The 27,029-nt window shown below is 43.5% G+C and overlaps 1 protein-coding gene across 3 annotated transcripts in view; it reads right to left on the reverse strand.

Moving 5' to 3' along the window:
* adamts17 (ADAM metallopeptidase with thrombospondin type 1 motif, 17) overlaps positions 1 to 27,029 on the reverse strand; it is a 435,095-nt gene that overhangs the window by 60,144 nt on the left and 347,922 nt on the right. For all 3 annotated transcript variants that reach the window (XM_063065786.1, XM_063065788.1, XM_063065787.1), the window contains 3 exons: positions 24,390 to 24,470; positions 13,029 to 13,186; positions 1,944 to 2,103 (listed from right to left, as the gene is read on the reverse strand). In XM_063065786.1, the coding sequence (XP_062921856.1) occupies positions 1,944 to 2,103; positions 13,029 to 13,186; positions 24,390 to 24,470 (399 nt within the window). The remainder of the gene's footprint in view (positions 1 to 1,943; positions 2,104 to 13,028; positions 13,187 to 24,389; positions 24,471 to 27,029) is intronic.

Below are 27,029 nucleotides of genomic sequence, written 5' to 3' on the forward strand. Positions count from 1 at the left end.
CCTGCTCCACCACTCAACAACATCATGGCTGAACTTCTACCCCAGCAACACTTTCCTGTACTAAGCCTTTACCCTTCTGATGGATTTCACAATATCCAAAGCTCCAGCAAGCCCGCTCTTAAAATCTATCAAGTTTCTCAGCCCTGACATAAAATTCCAAAGGGCCATCATACTCTGGGTGAAGAAATTTCTTCTCTGTTCCTAATGGCCAAGCTCTTATCCTGAGACTGACTATTGATTCTAAACAGCCAGAGGAACATCATCTCTGAATCTACCCTGCCAAGATCTCAAAGGATTTTTGTCTGTTTTGGGTAAGATTACTTTTCATTCCTCTGAATTCCAGAGTGTACACCAAGTCTGCTTAATCTTAATTCTCCCATCCGATTGCATCTTAGTGTTCTTTCTATTACCAGAGTGTCCTTCATTAGGTAGAGAAACCAGACATGCATGCAATATTTCAGCTGTACTCTCACCAAGGCCAAATGTAAGTGCTGTCATTGTCTTTGTCCTTGCACTCAAGGACTTTTGCATACCACTCAATTCGAATTTGCTACCTGCACCTGTACATTAATGTTCAGTGATGCCTGGAGAAAGACATCTAGGTCTTCCTGAACACCGAACTTCTCAATCTTCCATCAATTAAAAATATTCTGCTTTTCTATCTTGGTCTACCAAAATGGATGATATCATACTTTTGGCCTTCAATTTTATCTGCCATGTCACTGCTGTTGCCTCCCAGAAGCTGATCTGTGTCCTGCTCACAACTCACACTGCCACTCAATTTCCTGTCATCTGTAACTTTGGATATGTTACAGTGAACAGGACAAGAGGTTATTGTTGAGGAGGAGAAGCCTCGGGTAGAGGAATCAAATTCAGGACTCTATTACGTTCATTCTGACTGATTGCAACACAGCCTGGTATGGAGCAGGGCTGCAGACTCAGTCAGCTCCATCGCGGGTCAACCTTCCTTGTCATCAAGAACATCTTCTAAAGGTGGCATCCATTATTAAAGACCTTCCCCATCTGGGGCATGCTCTCTTTTCATTGCTACCACCAGAAAGGAGGTGCAGGAGCCTGAAGACCCACACTCCATGTTTTAGGAACAGCTTCTTACCCTCCGTCATCAGATTTCAGAACAGTGAATGAAGCCCCAAACACTTTCTTGTTATTCGTCTTTTGTACTATTTATTTATTTGTAACTTAACTCTTTTTACGTCTTGCCCTGTACTGTTGCCACAAAACAAATTTCATGACACACGACAGTGTTAATAAACCTGATACTGACTCTCTGGATGGTAAGGAAGATGGAGAATATCATGAAACACACATGTGAGGAATCCCACGAGTGAAAAGCAAAGCTAACAACAGCAAGAGGGAGTAAAGGTGAAAATAAGCCTGGCAGAGAGAGAAAAAACACAGATCAGAGTCAGAGAGTTGTACACCACTGAATTGGCCCTTTCACTTCTGTGCCAAGCCCACACACTTCGAATATAGAAAAATGGGAGGGGAAGGTGAGGAAGAACTATTTTATGCAATAAATGATTATGATCTGGAAAGTACAGAGCAGCACACTTATAGATGGTCACTGATTTCAACAGGGAAATGGCTTGTCACTTGAGGGAAATGAACATACCGGAGTTACAGAGGTACAGATGGCGGGGTGGGACTGACTGGGTTGCTCCATCAGAACTTGTATTCCCTCTTCAATTCCTTCAGCCTCCTTGACTTACATCTCACCTAAGCATCTCCTCTTCTTTACCCAAGTCACCGTTCATAATCTCTCCAACATTTCATCCACACTCCCTCCCATCACATTTCCCCAGTGAATACAATACAGAGAGGTAATGAAGGAAATCAGACAACGTTATGCAAATACAGCCAGAATCTGGGAATATCATTGATATTCTTTGTTAGCCTTGGTAAAAACTAAATGACAACTATACCTCCTCCACACTGTACGCTACAGTCTCCCCAGCCAGTGTTTGTCCACAAATAAAGTGGTTCCAGTGGTTTTTGCACCTCACCGCTGCCTTCGACGGAGTTGTTCACTGGGATTGTGTATTCATAGTGAATGCCATAGCTTTGATCATGGAATAACAGCACCTAGTTTGCAAGGTAACAAAAGTTTGTCAGAATGAACGTTACAGCAGCATTTCAATATTCCATGAAATAGTTCTGATAATCTCACTGTGATAATATTGATAATATTATAAGAGAAATAGGCTTGAATAAGAACAAAGATCCCAAAATTAACGTGCCTGGCATTTTTATACTGTACAAGTAACATCAGTGGTAACATTAGTAAGGACTTGTTCTGCCTTGGGATTATAATCATCTAAAAAATGTAAATCTTGTGGAGTTCACATTAATGGATTTTACTGCAAGGTGATGAAGTATTTTAGATTAGGAACTGAGATGTTGGCAATAATGTATTGAGAAAATGTCATTCATAGGCAAAGTCATCCATCTTTTTGACTACATAATCTAAAAAGCACATTACTAATTTCATAAAACAGGTCCTTCTGTATTGGTACTTTAAGCCTACATTGTCTATTAATTTTGGTTAGTTACTGAATTGATGTGACCATGACCACAGGCATAAAAAACAATTACACTGGTCTTGTTGATATCAAAACAACCATTTTTGATAGCAAGACAATCATTAAGTTCAATGATTAGAGCACCCTAATTTTAATTAGCTGAATGTATCATCAGCAAAGATGCACCTCAAAGCTGTGAGCTTAGCCCCCTGCTCTACTCACTTTACACTTATAACTGTGTGGTTAAGCACAGCTCCAATGCCATATTCAGGTTTGCTGATGATGCCGCTGATGTAGGCTGAATCAATGGTGGTGATGAATCAGCATACAGGAGGGAGATTGAAAATTTGGCTGAGTGGTGTCATAACAACAATCTCTCACTCAATGTCAGCAACACCAAGGAATGGATTGTAGACTTCAAGAGAGAGAAACCAGAGGTCCATGAGCCAGTAATCATCAGAGGAGCAGAGATGGAGAGGATCAGTGACTTTAAATTCCTGGGTGTCACTATCTCAGAGGACCTGTCCTGGACCCATCAAATAAATGTAATTGCAAAGAAAGCACAACAGCGCCTCTACTTCCTTACAAGTCTCTGGAGATTCAGAACAACATCAAAAACCTTAACAAACTTCTACAGGTGTGTAGTAGAAAGTGTATTGACTGGCTGCATTACAGCCTGGTATGGGAACACCAATGCCTTTGAATAGAAAATCCTACAAAGGTTGTGGATTTGGCCCAGTATATCACGGGTAAGGCCCTCCCAGCTGTTGATCACATCTACATGAAATTTTGTCGTAGAAAAGCAGCACCCGTTATCAAAGATTCTCACCATCCAGACCATGCTCTTTTGTCACTGCCGCCATCAGGTAGAAGGTACAAGTACCTCAGGACTTGCACAACCAGGCACAAGGACAGTTACTACCCCTCAACCATCAGCCTCATGAACAAAAGAGGATAACTACACTCATTCTATTTCTGGTGTTCCCACAACCGATGGTCTCGCTTTAAGGACTTCTGTCTTATTTCATGTTCTCGTTATTTATCGCTATTTATTTATATATACATTTGCAGTTTGTTGTCCATTGATCCTGTTTACAGTTACTGTTCTATAGATTCGCTGAGTATGCCCACAGGAAAAGAATCTCAGGATTGCATGCAGTGACATGTATGTACTCTGATAATAAATTTTACTTTGAATTTTGTATCAATAATGTGAGTTTGGTTTTCACCACCCAAAGACAGGTGTGATTGTAGTGAGTACTGGCAGTAATTCAGGAAGTGAATTTAATCTGGGGAAAAGCGAAAGACATGGGTGAGAAAGCAGGTGCATAGATGCTAGACAAAGCACTGGAAGTCTTGGCTGGGACGGTTCAAAGTGTGAGGGGTGACTTGTATCTGCTGGAAGCCCAGAAATATGAAAGACAGATGTTTGGGGGCAGTGAGACTAGACAGATGTGCAGGTCATTGGCAGGTGTTAAACCCTGAATATTTGATGAAGTTCTGTGGGCTCAACAAATAGTTGGGGCCAGTGAGTGCACTGGCATATGCTATTTCCTTACAAAAACAAGGCTCATACACTACTGCACCACCACACTCTGTCATAGACTATGAATAAGCCTCACTCGTATGCACAGGCTCCACTTCACCCTCACACACTCAGCACCACTGAAAGCCTCGTGCCTACTTCTTACAGTCTGGATACCCTTCCAGCTCCTCAAAACCCCAGTAACTGAATGAACTGCACGTTACTCACTGACACTTCTCCCTGGTTAGCAGGACGGTGTTTTGCAGAACACGATTCAGTGGGATAGGGACCCGTACATTGTCCAGCCCCCGAGAGTAGTTGATGCAGGAGAGAGCTGAATACTGTGCAGTATGGAATCCTGTTGTACTGTAAAGCTTGCCAGAAAAGTCTGTGTCCACTGCCAACCTCAACACAAGGCTTTCCATTGAGCTCAGATCTCATCCTCTCCCCCACACAAGTAGCAAACAATTCTATTCAGGGACTCCTGAATCCAACCACAATTCAGCATCTGTAGGCTCATGCAAGAACCCACACTCAGGCGACTATAAACAATGATCCAGATTTGTGCCCTTACACAAGTTGTGTACAAACCACCAGCACAATGAAAAGGGCTGACATTAAAGGGTGGGTCACTGAAGCTGTAAGTATCCTTGCTCTGATCTTTCCCAGGAGAGACTGAATAGGCTGGGCAACACACACAAAATGCTGGAGGAACTCAGCAAGCCAGGCAGCACCTATGGAGGGGAATGAACAGTCGATGTTTTGGGTCCAGACCTTTCATCTGGTCATAGCAGAGGTATCAAAAACAAGGGTATCTGTTGTAAGTGAGGAAACAGATTCGATAGGTCTCAAAGGCGAGGACTCTGGACACAGTCTTGGTAGTAAAGGATTTTATTTACAGGAGGCAAACGTGGGAAAATGGCAACAGAAGCAACACACACACGCGCACAATTTACAGCAGTCGAGGGAAAAGTCGGATCAGCAATAAAACACACGTGGACAATTAATAACCAACGTGGGAAAATCGCATGGGAACAAAGTACACGCACGCACACACACGCACACACACTCACACAACCAAGGGAAAAGTCAATATGATACCCGCACCCCCCACTTGACTCTGTGCGGGAACAGCTCTATGCTATTTGGGACAATAATCAACGCTCCCAACCCCACTCAATGCACAACTCAACAACAATTTCTCCAGCGCCGTTCCACGGTCCTCAGCCTGGAGTGAAGCAGAGTGGTCCCTCGGAAATGGCAAAAAGAGAGAGCCCAGCACAAGTGGCACCCTTTTAGTGCAGGAGGGCTGGAGGGTCCAGCCCAGGTAATTCACAGAGGGACCAATGGCTCGTTGCCAGCAGAGTTAAGCTGATTACAAAGGCCAGTTGCCCGAGGCCAAGTACAAGGCTAATTAAAGGGGCCAATGGTGAGGTGTGCATTGATGAGCGAGCAGGGGTCAAACCTTGATTGGCAGGTGGCACGCCTTCTGACCAGGTAGTGGGCAGCGCTGTCACATGACAGTCACGACCCCTCCAATACAGTATCAAATTTATGATAAGGGAGGAGAGGTTTAGAGAGGACCTGGGCAAGAACTTTCTCATCCAGAAAGCACTTGGAATCTGGACCATACTGGCTGAGCAAATGGGGGAGGCAGAACTTCTCACAAAATGTGAGAAGTATCTAAATGAGCACTTTAAGCCACAGAAAGGTACAGACCAAGTCCTTCTAAATGGGATTAGTCCAGAGAGAGAGACACTTGACAGTCAGCATAGACATTGTGGGTCAGAAGGTCCATGCCTATGCCGTATGATGTTTGAATCTAAAAGAAAATTTAGGAACAAAAGGCATAAAAATGAAAGCAAACATAAGGTCTTCTCTGAACGTGTGGAGAGATGGAAGGTGAGAAAGGACTGGTGATGGAAGGCACAAATAAAATTTTGTATGAATGTGCTGCATCTGTCTTTCAAGAAACCGGGATGACATTAACAAGGTAGAATGTGAATTTATTGAAATGATAAACAGAGTGAGGAGACATTAAACATACCCAGCATCATTAAAAATGCATGAATTACCAGACTTGGATAAAATGTATCGCAGCCTTTTGAAAATTGCAGAGGTCAAGGGCAAGGGCAAGGCATGCAAAGTTTTAGTGAGGTGTTCAACAAAGATCCAAAGGATCCACAAAGTGTGGATTAAAAACTGTCCCAGAGAAAGCAGAAGGAACTGAGGACTGAACTGAGGGGTTGACGGGGCTCTGTATGAGTTTCTTTACAGCTGATGATATATCTAAATGATGTAGAATTAAAAGTGAGGCCCACATTGGCAATGTGGCTGACAGTGAAGAAGGAAGGAAGTTCTAGACTACAGGAAGAAATGTGTGTACGGGCAAAAGGAATTCAGCCAAGTGAAGCATGAGGCAGTGCTTAAGGGAAGCCAGACAGGGCAAGGAGAAATGATGCATGCCTAAAATGTGGAGGGGAACGGAACTATGTCCACAAATTCCTAAAGGCAGTAAATCAGGTGCTCAAGCTGGGAGTTTAGAAGAATGAGGGGGATCTCTTTGAAACCTATCAACTATTGAAAGGTCTTGATAGACTGGTCATGGAAAGGACATTCCCAATAATGGAGAATCTAGGACCAAGGCACAGCCTCAGAATGGAATGATGTCTCTTTGGAACAAAAATGAGGGGGATATACTTCAGCCAGAGGGTGGTGAATCTCTGAAATTTATTGCCACAGATGGCTGTGGAAGTCAAGTCACTGGGTACATTTAAAAATGGAGGCTGATTGATGCTTGATTAGTAAGGGTGTCAAGGCTTACGTGGAGAAAGCAGGGAAATGGGATTAAGAAGGAAATAAAAGCCACGATGGAATGGCGGAGCAGAACCGATGGGTTGAATGGCCTAATTCTGCTCCTATGTGTTAAGGTCTTATCGATATCTTGACTTTAGTGCTGGAAACATAGAACACAAGAGCAGGAGGCCATGCTATGACCATATGAAACATCAGTTTTGGCACAGTTCTGATCAATAGAACTACTGGATGGGAGGGGGGAAAGGAGGAGAGTGATGTGGGGCAGAATTGGGGGTATAGGCCAAAGTGGGTAGACCAAGAGGATAGAGAAAGGGACAGAGGGGAAGAATGTTACCTTAAACTGGAGAATTAAAGTTTAAAGGGTGTTTCTGGCAAAGCGGGGGGCTGAATTGAGTGCTAGCTCCGTTCTAACCACCACCAGCTTGTGTGTATTTACAGTGCCATTGCCCTTCACACTCCCCTAGATACTGAAATAGTAACATGTTAAATTATTTATTCTCATCACTGATGTCTATCACTGGGAAAGCTGCTGTATGATGCCCACACCTACTTGCCCTTGGGAAGCTGAGAAGCCAGCTACCTGAATGGCTGCCTACATTGACAACAACTATCTTGCAGGTGGAGGTTGCCAGCAATGCAGATAAAATCCATGATTTTTTTTAAATTTCAAAGCAATATAAACAACAAAAAAAAACGGCGCAGATGTGAGCTGTCCACTGATCAGGCAGCTCTGTAGAAAACAGAGTCCATGTTTCAGATCAGTGAGCCAGGAGTGAGGAAAGGTCAAAGGGTCATTAACTCTGCAGGTGTTTCCTGACCCACTGTGGTTTCCGGCATTAATTTGTTTTCCAGTCCTCAAACAAGTGTGGTAAAGCATCTCCTTCTGGATTCTTGAACATAAAGACTTGAACTTGAATATCAGATTTGAAATTAAATATCACAGAACCATAAACAGTAAGTGTTATGAGATACTGGTGGTTCAAAGGGAACCACTGACTCCGCCTGAGCAAGCTCCCAGAGACAGTGTAAAATCAATTAGATGTCCTTCATAGCATTTTAGTTCAGGTATTGTTAACGTACCATAAACTGGTCGATGACCTTTGATTCCAAGGCTTAAGACGTTATTTCCATGGACAGATTTTTCTGTCCATGTTTAATGGTGAGAAATGAAGTAAATTGAACTGACTTTATTTTTTACATCCTTCACTTACACGAGGAGTAAAAATCTTTACGTTACATCTCTGTCTAAATGTGTGATGTACAATCATAGTAATTTATAATAAATAGAACAGTCAATGTAACATAGAAATACACTCAAATCAGCGTGAGTTAATCAGTCTGATGGCCTGGTGGAAGAAGCTGTCCCGGAGCCTGTTGGTCCTGGCTTTTATGCTGTGGTACCGTTTCCTGGATGGCAGCAGCTGGAACAGACTGTGATTGGGGTGACTTGGGTCCCCAATGATCCTTCGGGCTCTTTTTACACACCTGTCTTTGTAAATGTCCTAAATAGTGGGAAGTTCACATCCACAGATGTGCTGGGCTGTCCGCACCACTCTCTGCAGAATCCTGCGATTGAGGGAAGTACAGTTCCCATACCAGGCCAGTGACACAGCCAGTCAGGATGCTCTCAATTGTGCCCCTGTAGAAAGTCCATAGGATTTGGGGGCCCATACTAAACTTCCTTAACTGTCTGAGGTGAAAAAGGCGCTGTTATGCCTTTTTCACCACACAGCTGGTGTGTAAAGACCACGTGAGGTCCCAGTTGATGTGGATGCCGAGGAACTTAAAGCCGTTTACCCTATCAACCCCAGATGCATTGATGTCAATAGGGGTTAGCCTGTCTCCATTCCTCCTGTAATCCACAACCAGCTCCTTTGATTTTGTTTGAGATTAGGCCAATCAATGTAGTGTTGTTGCAAATTTAATTAGCAGATTAGAGCTGTCGGTGGCGACACAGTCATGGGTATACAGGGAGTAAAGGAGGGTACTTAGTAGACAAACTTGAGGGGCCCCTGTGTTGAGAGTCAGATGGGCAGAGGTGAGGGAGCCCACTCTTACCACCTGCTGACGATCTGACAGGAAGTCCAGTTGCACAAGGCAGGGTCAAGGCCGAGGTCTCTGAACTTCCTGTCGAGCCTGGATGGAATTATGGTGTTGAATGCTGAACTGTAGTCCAAGAACAGCATTCTTACATAAGCATCCACCTTCTCTAGAAGTGTAAGGACAGTATGTAGTAAGGGAGAGTATGTAGAGCAGCGGCTATTGCATCATCTGTCGATCAGTTGTGTCAGTAGGTGAATTGTAGGGGGTCCAGTGTGGGTGGTAGCAAGCTGAAGATATAATCCTTGACCAGCCTCTCAAAGCATTTGCTTATTAGTGAGGTGAGTATGACAAGATGCCAGTCGATCAGACATGTTACCTTGGTCTTTTTTGGTATAGGGACAATGGCGGATGTTTTGAAATGGGAGCGCACTCTACACTGGGGGAGGGAGAGATTTAAAATGTCAGTAAACACACCTGCCAGTTGTGATGTGCACATCCTGAGCACTCGCCCTGGGATGCCGTCCAGTCCCGCAGACTTGTGACTGTCCACTCGTTGGAAACATCTGCGTACCTCAGCCTCAGAGATGACCCGGTTGCAAGTTGTAGCAGTGATTTTCCTCGGAGGCTCAGTGTTAGCGATATCGAACCGAGTGTAAAAGCGATTGAACTCATCTGGGAGGGGCCGCGATGTTGGCGGCACTACTACGTTTGGCTTTGAAGTTTGCGATGGTATGCAACCCTCGTCACAAGCCACATATGCTATTCGTTGTGAATCTTGACTCAATCTTGCCCCTGTATTGTCCTTCTGCAGCCTTGATAGCTTTGCACAGATCATAGCTGCTTCTCTTGAGCTCCTGCTGATTGCTGGCAATGTAAGCTCTCATGTGGTAGTGCTGCTTGCACGGAACTATTGATTCAGGGTTTCTGGTTTGGGAAGACCCTGACCGACTTCTAGGGGATAACATCGTCAATGCACTTCCCGATGAAGCACGTGATTCCATCCGCGAACTCGGAGACATTCTCATCATGATAGACATTCCAGTCAACGTCATCGAAGCCGTCCTGCAGCATGGAGGCTGATTGGTCGGACCACCAGTAAACAGTTTTAACTATGGCCACCTCTTGTTTCGGCTTCTGCCTGTACTTTGGCAAAAGCAGGGTCAAAGAGTAATCTGATTTTCCAAAAGCTGGGCAAAGGAGAGCTTTGTAAGCATTGCAGAAGGGAGTGTAACAGTGGTCAAGTATCTTATCTCCCCGTGTGCTCACCTGGATGTGCTGACAAAACTTCGGAAAGACTTTCATTAGCGACGCTCGATTCAAGTCACCGGTGACGATGAAGGCTGCCTCTGGCTGTGCAGTCTCCAGCGCGCTGATGGTCTCGTACAGTTCCTTGGTCGGTATCAGCCAGCGGCAGAACGTACACCGCTCTAATGATAACAGCCGTGAACTCCCTAGGCAGCCAGAAGGGTCTGCACAGCAGCACCAGGTATTCCAGGTCTGGGGAACAAAAGGAGTTGAGTGCATGCACATTCTGGGGGTCGCACCAAGCACTGTTGACCATGAAGCATACCCCTCCTCCTTTATTCTACTCAGAGAAGTTTTTTGACCTGTCTGCCTGGAACAAGGAAAACCCAAAGGCTAGATAGTGTGGTCCGGTATCTCCTCCATCAGCCAGGTCTCTATGAAGCACAAAACGTTACATTCCTTTTTTTCCCTCTTTTAGGAGATTCTAGTTCTCAGTTTGCTCAGCTTGTTGTCCAGGGACTGAACGTTAGCCAGGAGTAAGCTAGAGAGCGGCGGCCGATTAGCACGCTGTCTCAGCCTCACCAGGACGCCGGCCCTTCTACCTTGGCTCCAACGCCACCTCCAAGGCAGTGGCGGTGTAAGAGATGAGTCTCCCGTGGTTCCTAGTGTAGGAAAGGTGGCACATGCTGGGTAAATGCCATCTTCCTGATGTTCAGAAGGGTCAGTCTATCGTATCTGATGTGACTATCAGTTACTTGAATAGAAAACGCTAAGAAAATTGTAGAAATTAGTCGTATACTGTAGATTTGGGACAGAGCTCACAACATGGCCACTGTACGTGGCGCCATCTTAGACTGACTAGACTGGAGCTAATGGACATGGTGACTGAGTAAAGCTATACTTGAACTGAAAATAATATGTACTAATACGCAGCTGATAGCAGCAGCTTAAAAATGTGAAGTTTGAAGTTATTGTATGAAATATTCCTTAATCTGAAACAATGCTTGAGCTTACACTTTCACTTGGTTGATGCAAAGTTAATTTTTAGCACAGTGCAGCTGATATGGTGACTTGTTTTGGGTACTCAGTAGAAATGAGGGACTCTGCTCCGGTAATTTTGCACTAATGACTTGTTTTGCAGAGTCCTGATGAAGGGTCTCGGTCTGAAACGTTGACTGTACTCTTTTCCATAGATGCTGCCTGGCCTGCTGAGTTCCTCCAGCATTTTGAGTGTGCTGATCAAAATAACAAATAGAATGTTGTTTGCTGAGGATAGTTTGGCTGTGGATCAGAGCATGCGGGATTAGAATAACCTGGAATAACTTCCACGAGTGTTATGTATGGTCAGTGCTGAGGTATGGATCAGAAACATGGACCCTGAAGAAGGATGACATGAAACAAATTAATGCCTTTGAAATGTGGTGCTATTGATGAATGTTGAAGATCAGCTGGGCAGAGAAGGTCTCAAATGAGGGGGTTTTGTGCGAAGCTGATAGACCACGGATACTGCTGGAAAAGATCATGAAGCTAAAAGTTGCTTATTGTGGACACATTATGCGGAGAGGTAACATCTTGTCGGACTTGCTATATGGAAAGGTGGAGAGAAAGAAAGGAAGAGGAAGGCAAAGAACAACATGGCTGGATAACATCAAGGATTGGACCAAGCTGGACAAGACTCGGGATGTTGTGGACAAGTGTCGGGACAGAGCGGCGTGGAGGGAAATCGTCCGCCAACTGGAAATTCCAGATGCGACCTAACGACGATGACAAGAATAACTTACAAAATGGGGAAATGTATGAAAATGGAAATAGTATGGACAAATGCTAAGCAGGGTGGGGTAACAGAGGGTGCAGCATCTCTTTCGGGGGGTAGGCAATGTAAGTATTTCAAAGTGAACAACCTTTCTCTGCACAGTGAAATTCTAAGCAATTCATGTTCCTGCATTTTTTTTTTTAAATTTTGAGCAGACGGAAAGGTGAACTGCACACAACGGACAGCGGTCACTGAGTCCCATTGAAATCGCATTTTTAATGGTTACATCACTTCATAATTGGAATTACTGCTCTGGTAAACTTATAACATTGTAGGTTAAAGGTGTCCTGAACATGTACACCATTTGCTACGTCTGTGTAGCTGTGTTATGGGCAACTAGCAACTGTAAGAGAAGGAACATCCCAATTTGCCAAGTTCAGAAACTGAATGTAATATATCTATGCGACAGATACGCGGAACACTGCCAGAGGCACCCAAAGCAAGAATCCTGGCATCTCTACAGACATACAGTCTGACTTGGCATGGTAAGGAAGCCTGGCATGGAAGCTCCAAAATAGAAGCTATCGTGGATTCAGCTAGTTCCATCACAAGTACAGCTCTCCACACCACAGAGGACATCTACAAAAGGGGATGTCTCAGGAAGGTGACATCCATCATTGGGGATCTCCATCATCCATGTGGTGTGGAATAATCAATGAACTTTGGGGCAATTAGAGAGGGACTTAAGTGCAGTTTCACCAACTCTTCTCATATCCTAATGACAAAGGGTTTGAAAATCCGAAGATGAAAAAGCAGCTTTAAAGTTGAAAGTGTAAATTCTCGAACCAAATTCCTGGCAGAATCTCACTAATGATGTCCTCTCTCAGCATCAGTACGCATCTACACACCATTGAAATAATATTCTCAAACATTAGGGAACTCATTTTAGGATAGTCATTACTGAGTAATGTTATTTCCATCCATGAGAAATTCATGCAAGAAAAAGTCATCTCCTAGTCACAAGTTTTAAAGAAATTATTAAATTATGAAAGGTCCATTGGGATCTCAGCATTCCACATGCAATGACACAAGAAAAACAAGCTACCATTAAATGAAGCGGTGTTTTGGTTGGTCCCTTGGCAGACATCTTTTCCCAGAGACCCCGTCGCACATAATGTACTGTGGTTCCTGCCATTGGGAATTCACCAGGCAACTCGATCTTCCAGTCACTGTTGATAGACTGTTTCGTGGAATCTTTCAAAGCTGGTGAAATATAAAATATCAAACAAATTCACTCATCAAGCATTTGTGACCAAATTTCCTTTCATCTTCTGAGAGAAATTTACAGATACTGCGCCTATAATCCCCCTTAGAAGTTTTCGTGTTTTATAACGTTGAATCACAGTGGCTTTCATTTGGCTTTTTTGACACTGATCAACAAAAAAGACTCTTTCATGTCAAGGTAAAAACAGATCTCTACAAAGTGATCTAAATTAATTACAAATATAAATTATGAAATAATTGTTTGCATAAATATTCACCCTCTTCAAGACAGTATTTAGTAGATGCACCTTTGACAGCAATTACAGCCTCAAGTCTATGTGGATAGGTCTCTATCTGCTTCCCACATTTGGACACCACAATTTTTCCCCATTCTTCTTCACAAAACTGCTTAAGTTCTGTCAGATTGTACAGGGATCATGAGTGAACAGGCCTTTTCAAGTCTAGCCACAAAATCTCAATTGGAGTGAGGTCTGGACTCTGGCTTGGCCACTCCAGGACATTAATGTTGCTGTTTTTAAGCCATTCCCATGTATCTTTGGCTTTATGCTTGGGGTCATTGTCTTGCTGGAAAACAAATTTTCTCCCAAGTCACAGTTCTCTTGCTGTCTGCATCAAGTTTTCCTCCAGGATTTCCCTGTCTTTTGCTGCATTCATTTTACCCTCTGACTTCAGAGTATCCCACATGCCTTCTGGCAAATTCCAGTCAACTTGAATTTTTTTTTAACAGTGGCTTGCTCTTTGCTACTCTCCCAGAAAGCTGTGACTGGTGAAGCACTCAGGTAACAGTTGTTGTATGTGCAGTCTCTCCCATCTCAGCCACTGAAGCTTGTAACTCCTTCAGAGTTGTCATAGGTCTCTTGGTGGTCTCCCTCACTAATCCCCTTCTTGCACGATTACCCAATTTTTGAAGATGGCCTGCTCTAGGCAGATTTACGGCTGTGCCATATTCCTTCCATTTCTTGATGATTGACTCAACTGTTTTCCAAAGGATATTCAGTTACTTGGACATTTTCTTGTATCCATCTCCTGACTTGCGCTGTTCAATAACCTTTTCGTGCAGTTGTTTAGTGTGTTCTTTTGTCTTCATGGTGTAGTTTTTGCCAGGATACTGACTACCAGCATTTGGACCTCCCACATGGTGTAAGTTACTACAATCAATTGAAACACCTTGACTGCACACTGTCCTCCAAAAATAGATCTCTATTTAATTATGTGGTGGCACTAGGGATGATTTGGTGTGTCATATTAAATTGGGGGGGGGGGAGTTTGAATACTTATGCAATCAATTATTTTGTGCTTTATATTTGTAATCAATTTAGATCACCTTGTAGAGATCTGTTTCACTTTGACACCAAAGAGTCCTTTTCTGTTGATCAGTGTCAAAAAAAGCCAAGTTAAATCCGCTGTGACTCAATGTGGTAAAACAATAAAACATGAAAACTTCCGGGGTTGTGGGGGGGGGGGGAGGAGGGTGAATACTTTTTATAGGCACTGTAGCTGCATGGAACAGTTGGCTTTGAATGGATATCTCCCATATTAAACTTTAAAACATTTAAAATAGCTGGTGTGTGTGCGTGTGCTTATGGACTACTGTCAGGCCTGTCCTTTTGATTTTTTCAACAACTATAACCCAAACCGTGAATCCAGGAGTTGGCTGGTGTCTGAGGACACCAATTGGCTGTGATGTATTAATGCCAGCTGGCCCCTTCTCCAGACAGCCAGACAACCTCAAGACAACTTTTCTTCAGAGGCTATCATGTGTATTGGGTTAAACTGTTCATAGAATCCATCGGCATTAGGAGAAGGCCATGTATTCAGGTTTGCTTATTCCATTTGCACAGTTTTGCCTGCTGGGCACGTCCCACAGCCTCACATATTACCTAGATAAGGAAGATACTGGGTTTGTGACTGCCCTCATTAACCCATTGAAACTTGGGAGATCTTGCTTTTGTCCTACTCATCCCTCCCCTGCCTTCTCTGTTACTGAAAACTAATTCTTTCCCAGTTCTAACCCTGTCTTTCTCAGTTTTGACTGGTCATGAAACTGAAACACTGATGTTTTCTCTTTCCTCAGCTACTGCTTCACCTGCTGAGTGTTTGTTTTTTGTTTGATTTATGTCAGTGGCTGTATTTTACTTCATTGGCTGTGAGTGGACTATCCAAATGTTATGAAAGGTGCTATAAGAGTGCAAGCCCTTTTCTCCCCAATCACATCTGTTTAAGAAATCTTCTGCTATTATGTTTCTGAACTTAGGTAATTTTGGAACTTAAATGTTTCTTACTAATCTCTGATCGCTTGTAGTTGGAATGTGCCTCACTCCCAAAGCCTACAATGCAATCTACATTCCATGGATATTTCCTCTCCATTTTTAGGGAATGTATTTGCTGTTTTATCCATTCTTTGTGCCAATGCTTATTTCTGTTTCTGCTAAAATCTCCATTTTATGCCACCCACTCACATCCTTTGCCTGACACTTACATATTTTAATCTGTTGATGCCTTTACATTGATGCATTAAGACAGTCTTTGCATCATAGCACATATTCCTGCTTCTCTTTTAAGCATTTTGAAAACCACCCCACCCACAGACTTCTGCCTCTCATTCTTCTGTTTTTAAATCCTGTTAAAATATGCTCATCTTTCAGCTGAAGGAAGGCAAATCTACAGAGCACGAACATGACCTCTGTTTAGAAAAGTGCAGAGACACTGTTCTCATATCTGATTTCAAAGTGCCGTCATTTCTTTTGTACAGAGCGTCTACCCCTGTGAACTCTGCTTTCGACTCAGTCAGTACTCCTCTCTTTTCGCAGAGGGGAAATGTTTAGTATGTCTTCCTTGCAGGAAGACATACAGAGAATAAATTGCTTCCCATATAAAGCTGCAAAACACCAGTGAGTTTTAATAGATAAGTTTTTATTTAAAAAAGACACATTTCAGCAGTCTAATTAACTGGAGAGATAAGCAGTGTATAATTGCCAGAGCATAATTGACAATCTTGGCAAGATTGTGAGCCCAGCACGATGGGGTATCTCCATCAACTTTCATACTTGCTAATTCTCCCTCCTCCAAAAGGATCAGAAATGCATAGCACAGCCAGGAGGATTCCTGCCGCTGGCTGGGACAGGCAAGTGTGTAAACCACATTTGTGCGCTAATTTTAGCTGAGACCCTGGGGGAGGCTTTCAGAATTAGATCCTCTAGCAAGTGATTATTGCAAGCAGGTATAGGGTAAATCAGTGAATTGATCAATTTCCCTCAGCTCCTCATGGAAGAGTTTTACTAAAATTCCCATTTCCCTTCCTTCTGATCATGAAGCAGTAAAGATCAAAGCCTTTCCATTCCAGAAGTCCCAGGCTGGGTGACCCTCACTGCATCATAAAATTCTTTAACATCAAACGCAGTCTGTATCAGGAGAAGTGATAAAATGGTCCAGACACGTTACTGGAATGTGACCTGACCCCACAACATATTAGGAGGAAGACCAAAATCTTGTTCAAAGAGGGCAGATTGGAGAGCCACTGGGAATTCTGAAGAACGGCGGGAGAGAATTCCCGAGTTTACAAAACAGCTGTATGCAAGAATTGGAATAGTACAGAGCTCTCTGAAATCTTCAGGGATGCAGGAAGTTTAGAGATTACTGTTGGACTGAAACACAAGAAATTCTGCAGATCCTGGAAATCCAAAGCAACCCACATTAAATGCTGGAGGAATGCAGCAGGCCCGGTAGCACCTATGGAAAAGAGTAAACAGTCAACATTTTGAGCCAAGACCCTTCATCAGGACTGGAAAGGAAGAGCAGAAGTCAGAGTAAGAAGGTGCCCCAATGAGGCCACACTCAGATTGGAGGAGCAATACCTTATATTCTGCCTGTGTAGCCTCCAACCTGATGGGATGAACATCGATTTCTTGAACTTCCAGTAATTGCACCACCCCCCCCCCTTTACCAGTCCCCATTCCTGTTTCCCTCTCTCACCTTTTCTCCTTACCTGCCTATTACCTCCCTTTGGTGCTCCTCTCCCTTCCCTTTCTTCCATGTTCTTCTGTCCTCTCCATTCAGATTCCCTGTTCTTCACCAATCAACTTCCCAGCTCTTTACTTGACTACTCCCCCCTCCCATTTTCAACTACCACCGTGTACTACTTCTTCCCTTCCCCTCACCTTCTTACTCTGAGTTTTCCTCTTCCTTTCCAGTCCTGATGAAAGGTCTCAGCCCGAAACGTTGACTGTTTACTCTTTTCTATAGATGCTGCCTGGCCTGCTGAGTTCCTCCATGTTTTGTGGCTGTTGGACTGAATTCAGCTGCAAAACTGCTGTCCCATCCTCTGGCATTGACAAGCTACACAAGAAATCTTTCTGTAGATGCTGGGATGGTGCAGTCTCGCGGATATCAGGTGGGGTATCTTCACTGTCATCATTCTGTCCTAAATAACCAAGCAGCAGGTGGATTTTTTCAGGCTGTGCACCCACTGTGCTGTTGGATTATTGGCCTTTGTGTGCTTCAAGGGCTTTGGTGCCTGGGACAAGAAGTCAAACTATTGCTGGGTCCTTGGGATCTGCACTCCACTGTCAGATATCAGCTGGTGCACTGCAGGAGATCCACTGGGATCTCAAGAACCTGCAGGACAATCAGTCTTAGGGAAATTGTCAGTTCACTCTTCCTGGTAGGGCTCTTACATGGGAATAGAACTGAGCCCCTCTCCTCTCCACTTTACTTCTCAAAAACAGCCCACAATATCTCAGTTGGAATACATTAAATTCAAAAACCCAGATGAGTCAGGGAAGTACCAACCAGTTAGCACCATCTCAGTAAAAACCTCCTCCCACCAACACAGCCTGAGAGTGTCCTCACAACAACTTCACAGTTCTGAAGTATTGGTCCTGGGGGAAGGGCTCCCATGTTATCAGGGCTTGATTTCATTTGCCATTTAATCCCATTCTCCTGTTCTTTCTCATGCTCCTCCTCCAATTAGTGGTCCAACTAACCATCAACTCCATCAAATCTCCATGTAATCTTCTTTCTCTGCCTCCCAGTCTCCAGATAACTGGGTCCTTTCATCCACAGTGCTACTGTTTTAGTAAACCTAATCTACGCCCAATTTAAGGCAACTGGTTCAGTAACCTGTCTGAGATCAAATCAATTTTACATAAAGGCTCAGCACAATTTACTTGTCTTCTGTGTGCTGGGCTCCCAAAGGATCCTGCCCACATTTAGAGACTCATAAGCCTGCAGATACCGGAATCTGTACTAATAAACAATCTGCTGGAGAAACACAGTAGACTGAGCAGCATCCATAGGAGTAAAGGAATTGTCAAAGTTTGGGTTGATATATGAATCAGGCCAAGATATCCTGATACAGGGATTTTGACCTGAAATATCGACATTTTTCTTTCCCCCACAGATGCTACTCAACCCACTGAGTTCCTCCAGCAGATTATTTGCTGTCTAATGTTTAACAGTTTTCTCAACTACTGCCGTTGTCAAAATTTTTGTAATCATCAAAAATTGGAGTACTGTGTTCAGTTCTGGTTGCCTAATTATAGGAAGGCTGTGGAGGGTGCAGAGTAGATTTACCAGGATGCTGAAGGAGTTGAGAATATGTTTTATGAGGAAAGATTGAGTGGGATAGAGGTTTTCTCTTTGGAGAAAAAGAGGGTAAGAGGTGACTTGATAGAGGTGTATAAGATGATTAGAGGCATTGATAGCAAGGACAGCCAGCACCTTTACATCATAATTTTATGGTAACTGGAAGAAAGTACAAGTGAGATGTCAAAGGTAGGTTTTTTTTTTACACAAAGAGTGGCGGATGGGTGGAACGTACTATGGTTGAGGCAGATACATTAGGGACATTTAGGGACATTTAAGAGACTCTTAGATGGCACATGGATGAAAAAAATCGAGGGCTATGCAGGAGGGAAGCATTGAATTGATGTTGCAGTAGGTTAAAATGTCAACACAACATCGTGGGCCAAAGACTGTGCTGTATTGTTCCATGTTCTAAAAGCCTGCGCAAGTAGATCCCAGTTTCTGCGCTTCCCTTAAATACATAGCATGCAGTTATGTTGCCTCAACTTCTCTTTCTAACCAAAACGTTTCACGTCATGTCTCTCTGGATTAACCTATCTGCCATGTACCTGGCCATTTCTTCAGCCTATATTTTTATTTTCCTCTTTGGACTACTTCAGTATTCTTATGTGTGGAAGGTTTTTTTTTGGATGGCAGGTAAACAACATCTTTTCACAGTACAGTATCTCGGTACTTGTGACAATGATAAATCAATGATAACCAAATACTATCATCATTCTTTACTGCAATTCCAAGTTTTGTGTCATTTGGAAATTGAAATTATTTTTATAGCACTAATGTAACTCATCAGGTTATGTCAAACAGTGCCTGTAATGCCCAACCCCAGGAAATGTCTCTGTACACTAAATACCCTGCAGTCTGAAATGTCACACTGCGCTTCCATTTTCTATCCTTCAGCTAATTTTATATATACTCAATGACTGTGCCTTTAATCCCATTAGCTTCCATTTCATTAATATATCTTTTCAATAATATATTTTCGAGCCCTGTTGCAGGAAGCAGATATGTAGCATTCCAAATAAAATCAAGCAGAACCAATGCATGGGCAAGGTTTTAAGCTTCAATTTACAAATGAGTAAGTATCAGGCAGGAGTGTGAGATTTATCATACCTGTACCAACAATTATTCAAATCATCTTTATATGACAGCACAGGGTCCATGTGGGGACATGTATTTTGGGTTGGGTAAGTAGAAGGCTGTGCGGATTTGATGACAATATCGCAGATACGGATGTTTACTGAACGGCTGAACTTGGACAGTGTGGCGAAGGACCTGCCTTTGTCAATGAAACGTCACTGAAGGTTTCCAGACTCACACAAAAACATTATTAACAAAGCGTTTGAAAAAGTGGAATACTTTACAAGGGCACTAGCCCACCAACTGTTCAGTCATACAGCTTTTTGGAGCCATGTAGATATTCCAGGGCTCCAGGTGAATCCACTGTGATTGTGGATGATGTGGATGAGATGAATTTGCCCAATCACATGGATGATGGCTGGTCTCCAAGGACCTATATCAGTGAGCAGCTCCGTGGGAACACAATACTAAGTTTCTCTACTGTTGCTAACTGGGTACCAGCTGGAACAACTAATGTCTGAAGGACCTACTGTTAACACAATGGATGCTTCACGTACCAGAGAAAATTTGCAGATGCTGGAAATCCGAGCAACACACACAAAATGCTGGAGGAACTCAGCAGGCCAGGCAGTATTCATGGAAAGAGAAGAGTACACTCGATGTTTCGGGCCGAAACCCTTTACGTAAAGAGATATTCCTGGTGCTGCGGTTCAGACTCACTGCTCAAAGTGTGCACCCAAAGAGGAGAACAGCTCTTCGCAATGATTCAGGTAACTAATTTATCTTCAGTATTCACCGGTTTAGCAGGAGTTCTTCTTTCAGTTACCTGATAAACGTAAATGTGTTACTAAATACATACTGAATTCAATTCTCTCATCTTCTTCTGTAAGATCTGTGTGCTCTGTGGTGCACCTGTGCTGATGGTGATTCTGGAGGAGATGTTGCCAATCTGAACTGACCGGGGTCCAGAAGTGAGGAAATCAAGGATCCAAATGCACAAGGTCGAAGCCATGGTCTTGGAAGCTTAGTGATTAGTTTCGAAGTGATGATAGTGTTGAATGCTGAGCTGTAGTCAATGAAGAGCATCCTGATATATGCATCTTCAATGTCCAGATGTTTCGGGGCTGAGTGAAGAGTCAATGAAATGGCATCTGCTGTTGTCCTGTTGAGAGGGTAAACAAATTGGAACAGATCCAAGTCACTTCTCAGGCCGGAGTTCATTTGTTTTATGACCACCCTCTCAAAGTACTTCATCACAGTGGATGTAAGTGCTACTGGATGATAGTCATTGAGGCACATTACCACGTTCTTCTTGGGCACCGGTATGACTGAAGCCTGCTTGAAGCAGGTGGGTACCTCAGACTACTGAAGTGAAAGGTTAACGGTATCGGTAAATAATCCAGCCTGTTGATGAGCACAGGTCTTCAGTAAGTCAGCCAGGTATACAGTCTGGGCCAGATGCTTTCGATAGATTCACTCTCCTGATGGACGCTTTCAGCTTGGCCTCAGAGACTGAAATCAGAGGGTTGTTGGGTACTGTGGGAATTCAAAAAGATGCCTCCATGTTCTAGTCAGTTAAAGTGAGCATAAAAGACATTGAACTCATCTAGAAGCGAATCTGGGACCAGAGTCAACCCAGTTGACCGTCCACGCTGAGGTTGTGTCCCACACAATCTTTTCCCCAGTGCTCTTCGTCCAATGACTTCCTCATGGTCTTCCCCTCCTCCATGAGCTCACCTCATTTCTTATTAGATATGATTCTTTAGTACTCACCTAAGCTATTCACTGTGGCACCATATCCTTATACTAACCACATTCTGGGGAAAAAGCACCTGGTGAACTCCTGACTGGATTTATTTCTCCGTTTTCTTGTCTCCGACTTGCGCATAACTAGGAATATATTAATTAACCTTTATATTCCACCTGGGTAGCCTCCAATCTGGTGGCATGAATATTGTTTTCTCCTTTCAGTAAAAAAAATGTTTCCCTCCCCTGCCTCTTTTCCTCTATTCCCCACTTACCTCTTCTCACCTGCCTATCACTTCCCCCTTGGATCCTCTCTTCCTTCCCTTTTTCCTGTGGTCCACTCTCCTCTCCTGTCAGATTCCTTCTTCTCCAGTCCTCGACCTTACCCACCCATCTGGCTTCACCGATCACCTTCTAGCTACCTCCAACCCCAACCCCAGCCTTTTGATTCTGGCGTCTTCCCCTTCCTTTTCAGTCCTCAGCCTGATACTTCGACTGTTTATTCATTTCTATACATGCTTACATGACCTGCTGAGTTCCTCCAGCATTATATGTGTGTTGATTTAATCCTATGATTTGTTTTTGTTTTATTATTATCCCTCAGTCTTTTTATTCTTAAGAGACCTTTAAATGTTCGAAGTGCTCAGCTTCAATATCGATTTTCTACACATTTCCTATTATAAGGGGACCTGGGTCATGCACAGTACTCTGTGCAGTCTAACCAGACAAAATTATAGGCAAACAAAAACTAATCAATATTTAAATAACGAGACTTTTTACTGTTTACAACCAATGAAATGTACAAGAAACTAGTTCTGTGTTCTATTGCCTAATGGGCAGGGAAACAACCTTGCTGATGGGCACTGCCACTTCTTTCTCACGGTTTGATTGAATACAAAAACACTGTGCCCCATTAACAGCTCCTGTATCAGCAAGATCCGGGTTCAAATCCCATACCAAAATTTGAGCCTTAAAAAAAATCAAAGTCGATTCTCCAGGACCAATATCACTGAGGCTTATTATTACATTGTCCCGCTTGGTGGTGCAATAATATCAGCGCTGGATTCCGGAGCGAAGGTTCCCGAGTTTGAATCCAAGTCGGGTTGAGCGTCAAGCTAGCAACTCGGACTCGTAAAAACAAGAATAGCTTGCTACGGAAACACCGTCAAAAGACGGTGCCCCGATAACTCCACTGCTGAGTTAAGGGCTATTCTTCTTCTTCTTCATTATTACATTGTAACTTCTGGGAGCTTGCTGAGCGCAAGTTAATTTTTCTGGTAGCCAGCCCTTCCTTGGATGTGGAGCACGCTGAATATTACAGTGCCAGTGACCAGGGTTCAATCCGCTGCTGTCTGTAAGGAGTTTGTACATTCGCCCCGTGCCCATGTGGGTTCTGTCCAGGTGCTCCAGTTTCCTCCCACATTCCAAAGACGTACAGTATGGGTTAGTTGGTTAATTGGTTGGTCACAGGGTTGCCATTGGGCGGTGTGGGCTCATTGGCCTGTTACCATGATGTATCTCTCAATAAAATAAAACCAATAAATAAAAATGGATTCTTCCGAGTGGAGGTTTCCACTCAGCTTAGCTCATTGCATAAACGTGCTCATTCTCCCAACACAGAAACCAATCAGAAGAACATCAGTGGGACTATCTGCCTTGAGCAGAAATGACTGAACTGTATCGTTGTCACATGCTGAAAATGTAAAGGCCTTAACATTTTAACTACAGAGAGCAGAATTACAAATTCACAAGCAGTGTATCGTGGTAACGTAGTGGTTAGCACGACACTATTACAGCTCGGGTTGTCAGGGTTTGGAGTTCAAAGTTCAATTCTGATGTCATCTGCAAGGAGTCTCTACGTCCTCTCCGTGTGGAGTGTGTGGGTTTTCCCCGGGTGCTCCATTTTCCTCCCACAGTCCAAAGGCACGTTGATTGATTGTTGTAAATTGTCCCGTGATTAGGTTAGGGTTAAAATTGGGGTTGATAGGGGCTGCTGGGATGGCAGGGCTCAAAGGTCTGCATCAGTAAATAAATAAATAAATAAATAAACAATCCAGATGATGTACTGGGGCTAGTAGCAGAAGGGAAGATTACCACCAGAATGCACTGTCATTAAATTCCCATTTTCTGTTTGTAGACTATCGGATTTAACTTTGTCACTGAACAAAGGGAAGATGAGTTACTGTTGCTGGCATTGTACGGTCCTTTCAATGTAGGGAAATAATGAAGCAACCAACAGTTTGGGGCAGATTTTGCTGAGTCTTTCCATGGGAATAATGAATCAGCTGGGTACAAAACAGAGAATAAATGCAGGCAGCGAGGATCCCAGCAGGTGAAAAAGCCAGCCCAACTCACTGCCGCCTAATATAACTGCGCTAAGACAACTGCACAGCTCCAAAGAGCGTTATATGAGGTTATTCTTACCCTCAGCCATTAGTTCTATAATGCGTCAACCTATAGCCAGGGGAACAATGACCCCCCTCCTGTTAGACTGTGTAAGGTAACTTATTTTTAATTCTTTCTTACTTCTCTTCTAATATTTGTTTATTTGTATATCTGTGTGCTTGCAATTCTACTGTGACACTGTAATTTCCTTCGGGATCAACAAAGTATCTATCTATCTATAAACAGACATTTTTTTAGCAGATGCTTTCCTTCTGTGAATTCCACTCTGTTAGGCCTTTACACTGAAACATCCTAACAGTGAAATCTGTTGCACAGGTGGAATTTCATTGGCAAACAACACTCAGAAGGGCAGAGTAAGATAGTTCATTACCTAGGAAACTGTGCGCTGGTTTCTCCTCCACCACCCTTATCCTCCTGGCACCAGCAGGGATCACCGCAGCTTCAACGTAACCTGTGGCAACAAAGGTGAAATCATTCAGCAGGTACAACTGTCAGCAGCTTTCTCTCCAAGGTCTCCAGTGAGGAAGAGTAATCACAAGGTACAGGGTTTGGACTTTGACCAAGTTGAAATAAACAACTGGGAATCATTCTGAGCACTTCCTGGAAGTATTCACCAACTAGGACTCTGAGCACCAGACAGTCTGCTGGAGAAACTCAGCGGGCCGAGCAGCCGAGCAGCATCTGTTATGTTTGGCGGCCGGGGGGTGGGGGGGGGAGAGGAGGAGAGGAATTATCGATGTTTTGGATTGAAACTCTGCATCAGGAAGTTGGGCACAGCTGGCATCTCCTTCAGATACTCAGCCACTTTTGGGTTCTCAGGAATAAATCAGGCTATTGGAGGAACTCACTGGGTCAGGCAACATCTGGGTAGGGAAATGGACAGTTGAGACCCTTCGGTTGGACCATTCATTTGGTTTCCCATGCTGCCGTGTATACACTTGGTCTTAGCTTGCAAAGAGGTAGAATTGCAGAGGGCGCTGTTGTGTTTACCAGGGCCTCATCTATTCCTCAGTTCTTCAGTAATCTGTTGACAGAGTGTGGGTTATACTTGGCAAGCCTAGCACTTGTTGTTCATGGTACAGCCGGAACAGAGTTGTTTTTAATGTAAACCACTGCAGTCTGGGGGGATCATCAGGGTTACTGCAAGGAAGGAACTGTTATTCTTGGTTAATGGAATGTGGAGATGATGAGAATTTTGATACAGTACATTTTAAGTCCCTGCTGTGCTTTACTTTCTGTAAAGGACATTAGGTCTTTTACTTGGCATTTGATACAATGTGATTCTAATGTCACATGAGGGAGGACTAATGGGATTGTTCTACCAGGAGGCAGCGCAGACTCAACTGACCACGGGCTACCTCTGTACAGGAACAGTTGTAGAATTCCTATCAATATTATTAACATAAGAAATAAGTTCCCTTGGAATTCATTTCAGTGCCCATCTAAATTAGGATATCTGCAGTCAAGAGCTTTTGGTAAGAATGTCTAACACATTGTGAACCAAAAGTGACCAGAATGGAGGTAAATTCCTCTCCCATTGATGGGGGAAATCCAGTGCTAGTGCCACACTTTACAAACAGGCTGTGAGCTGGACAGGCAATCCTGAGGTACGTGATTACGTTATCAACATTGCAGATCATCAGACAGATAACCTGATGGATCGGTTGTTACAGAAGCTAATCTTCAACTAAGTCAGTGCTTTCTAAGACATCACAGACATTTCGTCAATGTACCAGATACCTGACCTGGTCATTCTCCTAATGAAAACCTGATCTTCAGGTCAGCTCCTTGTTCCAGAGCAGCTGTAATGCTGATGAATGGGAATTGGATTTCACACTTATCTCTGTGGATGACGTGTTTCACTGGTGCCCAAAATGGTCCCCACAAAAAATGGTAAGAATACCCCAGAAAACCTTTGAGGAATTGTTGGGATTTCCCTGTATTTTTTTTTATTCCTAAGCTCTACCCCTATAGCCTCACTTGAAGAGCCTTCTGAGACATCTTGCTTCAATACTGCATTCTGTACCTCTTGTCACATTGACCGCACCCAAAGTCACTAATCATTGCCATAGCAATGAACTTCTCAAGCCCCCAAGCGATGAACTTCTCAGCAGATAGGTGGTGGGGGAAGTTCACTGACAGTAGCAGCAAACCCTGTGAAATGTGGGAAGTTTGTGACCAGACTGAATGAACTGTGAAGTACCCTGTCAGCAAGTGCACCTCTAAAACTATAAGATATCAACAAATAGCACAATGTGGCCCTGTCTGAACTCTTTAGTATTCAAACTCAGTGGAGTTGGTTGGTTTTTCCAATTGATGATGGTAAACAACAGTATATATTCAATGGCATTCTGAGAAAGACCCTTGGGCCTATAAAAGTAAACAGCAACAGAAGTACCCATTTAGTGTTATACCAATGTCAGGGAGGAAATGGTCGCCATTGTGTTAAAACTTGTGCAAAATGACTGATGTTTGATTTTTGAGCATTAGAAAAACTGTTGCTCTAAGTTCCAATTTCTCAATGCACCTGGAAGTCCCTGAATATGATCCTCACTTAGTAGAATGAATCACATCTGGTCATGAGCATTCTCTGGATCTTCAGGGAAGAGACAAAAAGGTGAGACGCGGGACGTTTGAGACACAGTGGGAGACAATCCAGGGCCAAGAATATCTCGGAGCTGCTTGTGGAGAAGAGTGCTGAGTGCAGTTGCATGGGAAATCAATGATTCATTTTATCCGTAAATAGAAAAGGCTGTAGGATGTTCTCGCATATTTTAAGCAGACACTTCCTCCCAGGTGAGTGAAAGAGAAACCCCAGCAAGACTTCTCAGCTGTGAACTTATTCAGTGGGAGGTTGGTTAAGTAGTTCCTTCATTTCCCGTAAAGAAGGACACAGAGGAGGAACATCCCCAAGAGTTTCCTGTCAATCATCTGGAGGCCCAAGTGATACACATTATCAACGTGGGCATGTGCGTTGGGGACTGACTTTATAGCTTTCTCCAACTGCATG

Source organism: Mobula hypostoma, chromosome 13, assembly GCF_963921235.1.
Source record: "Mobula hypostoma chromosome 13, sMobHyp1.1, whole genome shotgun sequence".
Classification (NCBI taxonomy): Eukaryota; Metazoa; Chordata; class Chondrichthyes; order Myliobatiformes; family Myliobatidae; genus Mobula; species Mobula hypostoma.